We start from the raw sequence: 6,296 nt of genomic DNA on the forward strand, positions 1-6,296 counted from the left end.
TGTCCAGAACAGATGTACCAGTTAGTGTGAAAGAATAATGACAGAACACCCAAAATAAATTAACAAAAATAACTTAAATCATTAATAATAAATTATATCAAATTAATTTGTAAAATATCAATCCATGCATGTCAACACAATGCAAAAGCAGATGACAAACAAACAAGACGTCTTCACAACGTTCCTCCTATCACTTCAAACAAAGAAAACAATGCCATATTTTCCATTTAGATAAAAATACTTTGGCAAGTGAGTAAATACATCTGTTCTAGATCAAATCGAACTCAACGCACTGAGGTTTTGGCATGAAGTCACTGAGGTTTTGGCATGAAGTCACCAGACCAGGATGTTACAATAGCCAATTAATGTGAAAAGGTCATTAAAGTCAAGCGGTAGTCAAAGCAGAAGGTAGGGCGGCAGTCAAAGCAGAAGGTAGGTTAACAGTCAAAGCAGAAGGTAGGTTAACAGTCAAAGCAGAAGGTAGGTTAACAGTCAAAGCAGAAGGTAGGTTAACAGTCAAAGCAGAAGGTAGGTTAACAGTCAAAGCAGAAGGTAGGTTAACAGTCAAAGCAGAAGGTAGGTTAACAGTCAAAGCAGAAGGTAGGTTAACAGTCAAAGCAGAAGGTAGGTTAACAGTCAAAGCAGAAGGTAGGTTAACAGTCAAAGCAGAAGGTAGGTTAACAGTCAAAGTGTTGAGGCTGGTAAAACAACATCATCAGGCAATGAGGTAGGTAGGGTTGGGGTCAATTCCATTTCAATTCAGACAATTTCCAGATCAGCCGGAGCAAGTGGAGTTTCTTTTTATTTTTTTTATTTTTTTTACATTGAAAAGTATTGAGAACAATTGGAATTTCAGTTTAGATTGAAATGGAATTGAGCCCGTCCCTGGAGGTGGGCCTTTAGCGACATGTGCACCTCGTAGCGATCATTTCATCTAACTCCTTGTAGGCGATGGAGTCACCTTCAAGGGTTAAAACACTCAGGGGTTTGTACTCTGAAGGAACACAGGAAGGTCTTGGCACAGAGGAGTCCAGTTTGTGGTAGATCATGTTCTGGAAGAAGGTGTGTCTGGGGGAGCCGTAGATGAACCCCACAGCCCTGGGACAGGTGCCTTTACAGTACCTGGGGTTGTACCTGTGTGGGAAAATGATCCAATGGCTCAGTTTGAGCTCACTGAAGCTCACTCTGAAGTCGTACAAGTCACAGTCGCTCGTAGGGAAGTCAGAACTCGGGAGGAGGTCAGGGAGGACGGTCTTCGTGCTCGTTTTGCCTCCTGCGTTGTTCGTCGACAGATATGGAGATTCTCTCCTCAGCCGCCTCCTCTCGCTCCGGCTGATCCTTCGCTCCGGTTTGAACTCCGCCAGGCTCTCTAAGATGTCCACCTCATTGGCGGACCTCGGATGACCTTGTGACCTGGTGGGCAGCCATCTTTGGTGAGCCAGCTCGCTGGTGTCGTTGAGGTACAGCAGCAAGGACGGAGACCTTAGGTGGAGCTCCACGGGGCCCCTAACGCTCCACTCCTCTCCTCCAGCCTTAGCCCCTCTGTCCTCCACACAGGTCAGGTTGATCAGTAGGTGAATGTCCTTCTTGTGGGACTGGATGAGAGGGCGGAGGAAAGCTGTGATGTCCACCTTGAGGGCCACAATGAAAATAAGTTAGCATTATTGTGGATTAACATCCTCTGATTGTAAATACAGTGCATCCACATAGGTGGTTAAATTGTGCTTTTAAAAATGATAAAATATAGCCCTTTATAGTCCTTATACAATTTTCCTGAGGTAACAAATAATGCTTTTTTGCATTGAATTAAACCAAAAATCACCTCAACCCACTTCCTCCTGCGGTCCGTGTGGAACAGGAAGTTAACTGAGTGATGGCTGCTTGGGCAGAGAGGACACTGATTGTGGGTATTTTGCTCTTTCACATCTTGGTAACACTGGTTAGTTATGGACGTGGCCTGCTCTTGGTCGAAGGAGTACAGCAGGACAGACTTCAGGAGCTGCTCCTTGGCTCTGACACGGCCCAAATTGTAGGAGAGGTCTTGCATGAAGAACTCTGAAAGGAAACATGGGAAATGTAGGCCTATAAGAAGTAGAACCAGAGACATCTCATTCACTCCGTTTTTCTGCTTCATATACAGTCAAACTAAGCAGACCAGACCCAGCTGCTGATGCATTGGTGCCTATGGGAGAGACACCCCTTAAACAGAACGGAACTGTGACCACACCATTTAAAAAAAAAAAAAATGTTACTACTCGAGTAGGATATCTTCATTTATCCACCATCTTTGGTAGAACTGTGACAACCTCTTTAGTAGCCTAATGAAGATTATAGGTCAGGCCTACATATGCTCTAAAAACATGGGAAGAGTAAAGGCCTGAGGTAAAACCAAGTGTCAACTTCAATGGCCTAAAAACATCAAATAATATACACTGAACAAAAATCTAAAACGCAACATCTAAAGTGTTGGTCCCATGTTTCACAAGCTGAAATAAAAGTAACCTGAAATTTCCCCATACGCACAAATAGCTTATTTCTCTCAAGTTCTGTGCACAAATGTGTTACATCCCTGTTAGTGAGCATTTATCCTATGCCAAGATAATCCATCCACCTGACAGGTGTGGCATATCAAAAAGCTGATTAAACAGCATGATCATTACACAGGTGTGCCTTGTGCTGGGGACAATAAAAGGCCATTGTAAAAAATGTGCAGTTGTGTCACAATACCACAGATGACAGAGTGTTCAATTGGTATGCTGACTGCATAAATGTCCACCAGAGCTGTTGCCAGATAATTAAATGTTCATTTCTCTACCATAAGCCGCCTCCAACGTTGTTTTAGAGAATTTGGCAGTACGTCCAACCGGCCTCACAGCCACAGACCACGTGTAGCCATGCCAGGACCTACACACGCCAGGACCTACACATTCTAAACCTGCGGGATCGTCTGAGACCAGCCACCTGGACAGCTGACGAAACTGTGGGCTTGCACAACCGAAGAATTTCTGCACAAACTGGTCACCCTGGTGACAAACTGTCAGAAAACCTCAGGGAAGCTCATCTGCATGCTCGTCATCCTCACCAGGGTCTTGACCTGACTACAGTTCGGCGTCGTATCCAACTTTGGTGGGCAAATGCCCACCTTTAACGGCCACTGGCACGCTGGAGAAGTGTGCTCTTCCCTGATGAATCCCGGTTTCAACTGTTCGACTGAGAAATGAATCTGTATCTGTTGTCGTCGAATTTCGGTTGCATATTTTCTACAAATCTGAAAACGTTGTGAAGCCACACCTATTTTCTGAAGATTTGCATTATGGGCCCTAAAAGCACTTAGTGTCCACTGCTTCACTTTGTCTTTTGGCGAATTTAGTATGACATACTAAGACCAATAAACATATTACAGACTCAATTTACATCACAACAGTACAGTTAATATTTGAACACAGCTCATATCTTAAGGCTTAAAAATCATTTAACACCTCTCCATCTACACTGATTGAAGTGGATTTAACAAGTGACATCTAAGGCATCATAGCTTTCAACTGATCAGTCTGTCATGGAAAGAGCAGGTGTTCCTAATGTTTTGTGCACTCAGTTTTAAATTAGTGTCCCAATGTAAGATAGGCCTCACCCCATTTCCATGTTAAAAAAAAGTGGTTTACCCAAAACTCACCTATGCTTTGCTCCAGGCACTCATCCCGCGGTGTTATAAGTCGAACAGTGTTGTACAAGTGGTTGTTCACTTCCGAACTCCTCTCATGTCTTGAAGATATCCTGTACAGTCGTTTCATGTATCGAACATATCTCGACTCGGGTCTCATTACTGGGGTGGATCGCCATGGATCTCCCTGTGCTGTCAGCGCCTTCAGAAGGGGTGACAAGATACTACCATGTCGGTACAAAGCGGAATCGCCAAACTCGTCAGCTTGATTTGACGTGGTCGGGGACGATCCAAGTGAAAGGCCGCTGATCAAGAGTTGTAGTAAAATAGAAGTCAAGTGGAGGGGAGTCTCCATTGTAAATCAATCCGTCAACTTGATGGAGAACTCCCTCAAGTCAACCAACCTATACACGAGTCTCAAACTGAACAGGTGTGCGCAATCAACTCGCGCGTCGGAATGTGAAGGTCCTCAGACGGTAACGTCCACACACAGAGGATGTAGACATATGAAACCTGAAGGAGACACTTCAGCTGGCAATGCATAGTAGAAGGACTGATTTTGATAAGCTCATTACAGGTGAGCACCATCCGTGTAATTAACCAAGTCATAAATGCCGTAAACATTTAACTGTGGCCACAAAAATCTACTTACATCAGAAGGCCAATTGTGTCAGGGTGGACTTGTACTGATACTCTGTCTGTCCGTACCTCCTTGTGTATTGCACTTCTGTCTCCACAGCTCTTCCACTTGACGTTTTTATCTCAATATCAAATAATTCCTGGGTAACAATAAGGACCTTACTGTGATTGTTTTCATTTAAAATTGTCCAAAACACCCAAATTACTTATTTTTGTTTCGGCGTTTTCATTTAAAGAATTTCACAGTATTATTACAACCTGTGTGTGTGTGTGTGTTCCTAGGCCGTTATTGTAAATAATAATTTGTTCTTAACTGACTTGCCTAGTTTAAATAAAGGTACAGAAAAAATTATACATACAGGAAAAGTATGTTTGTTTGTTTGTTTGTTTTTTTACTGCAGGGGGCATTTGCCAGTTCTCAGCTCAGTGCTATATGAGTTTATTGGGTAGAAAGGGGTTATGAAAATACTTTTTGCTGTTCTACAACCCAGCACAGGCCATAGTTGAATAGTGTTTTTAAGGGCAGTGGAAGGGGGAGCCTGTTAAAAGAGAGGCATTTTACTATAGTAAGTAAAGCCTATAGAACTTTTAAGAACCAAGGTTGTCTGGTAGGCCTAGATTTATGAGACAGGGATGCCTACTTCATAATCTTATCTCTTAAGTTGAAAGATGTTCCTTTCAGAAGTTATTGTCCCCTGACAGTTCCATGCTGACGGAAGTTGTTGTGTTGTATATTTATTTTAAACTATGAATATTAAACGATGCATTCGCTGATTCAAATGTCATGATTTTTAGACCTTGTATCAATTTAAAGTTTAACATTGTGCTGATTACATGTAAACGTTTTTTGCACTGAAAATATATATATTTTTTATTTAAACCCAGAGGTTTTCTGTTAGGTTATACAGGGTTGAGGTGATCCAAGTACAGTGCCTTGCAAAGGTATTCATCCCCCTTGGCGTTTTTTCCTATTTTGTTGCCATACAACCAGTAATTTAAATTGATTTTTATTTGGATTTCATGTAATGGACATACACAAAATAGTTCAAATTGGTGAAATTGAAGAAAAAAAATGGAAAAGTGGCGCTTGCATATGTATTCACCCCCTTTGATATGAAGCCCCTAAATCAGTGTTGCCAACTCCTCAGTAAGGAAAGTAGCTATTGGCTGTCTTAAAGGTCTCTAGAAGTCACTAAATAACATCATCGCCTAATTTGCATAATGACACTGTAGGAGAGAGGAATAACGTCGTGGGAGAGACAAAAAGTGAGTAAAAAACACACTAAATATGTTTCGAACTACAAATGAACTTTCTAATGTCGATTCTTGTTTTTTTTTTTATGTCACAATTCCAACCCTCCTCCTTTATCCGGGCTTGGGACCGGCAAAAGAGACCCAAAAGAGACACTCTGACGGAGTTACTTAGTATTTTATTTACATTTTTTAGTTTTTTAGTTTAGTTTTCTTAATTTGGTTTGGTTTTTAACCTTATGGTCCATAAGGTAGGAGCCTACAACAAGTCACAGTAAAACATGAACATTTTTAACCATAACATTTTTTACATTTTTTTTGTATACAATCTACATTAACAATCTAAATGGACCAAACAGAGACAATAGAAAAAAACTGTCAATGGCAATGTGAGAAAATTATGGTAACTAGTCTGGCCCTAATTCAGGTGAAGTTTTTTTTTCCAGACCCCCCCTCCACTCCACACTGGCTCACAGAAAGAGTGGGTCATCGTCATTTTGGTCAAGGCTCTCTGTGGCAGGTTCAGCAACTGAGGGAGCTGACTTAAATGAGTAAGCAGCTGCTGTGCCAAAAATCTGCAAAACATTATCAGCCCATCCTTTCTGTCATCCTCTGTGTCTTCACCAGCATGGTGTTTGTCTCCTCCTTTGTCCCATCAGTCTGCTCAGTGTATTCACTCCATAGTCTCTCACCAGCAAGGTTATGACTCCACCATGCCTGTATGACAGCGACGTGTAGAGGGGTA

At 41.9% G+C, this 6,296-nt stretch overlaps 1 protein-coding gene across 1 annotated transcript; it reads right to left on the bottom strand.

Moving 5' to 3' along the window:
- Positions 1–163: 163 nt before the first annotated feature.
- On the bottom strand, positions 164–4,415 carry gdf9 (growth differentiation factor 9). Its single transcript, XM_014213211.3, has 3 exons — positions 3,674–4,415; positions 1,823–2,055; positions 164–1,631 (listed from the first exon to the last, which is right to left on the bottom strand). Exons 1-3 carry the CDS (start codon positions 4,014–4,016, stop codon positions 900–902), a joined length of 1,308 nt encoding a protein of 435 aa, XP_014068686.3. The 5' UTR covers positions 4,017–4,415; the 3' UTR covers positions 164–899.
- Positions 4,416–6,296: the final 1,881 nt, after the last annotated feature.

Source organism: Salmo salar, chromosome 09 (genome assembly GCF_965601325.2).
Source record: "Salmo salar chromosome 09, fSalSal1, whole genome shotgun sequence".
NCBI lineage: Eukaryota > Metazoa > Chordata > Actinopteri > Salmoniformes > Salmonidae > Salmo > Salmo salar.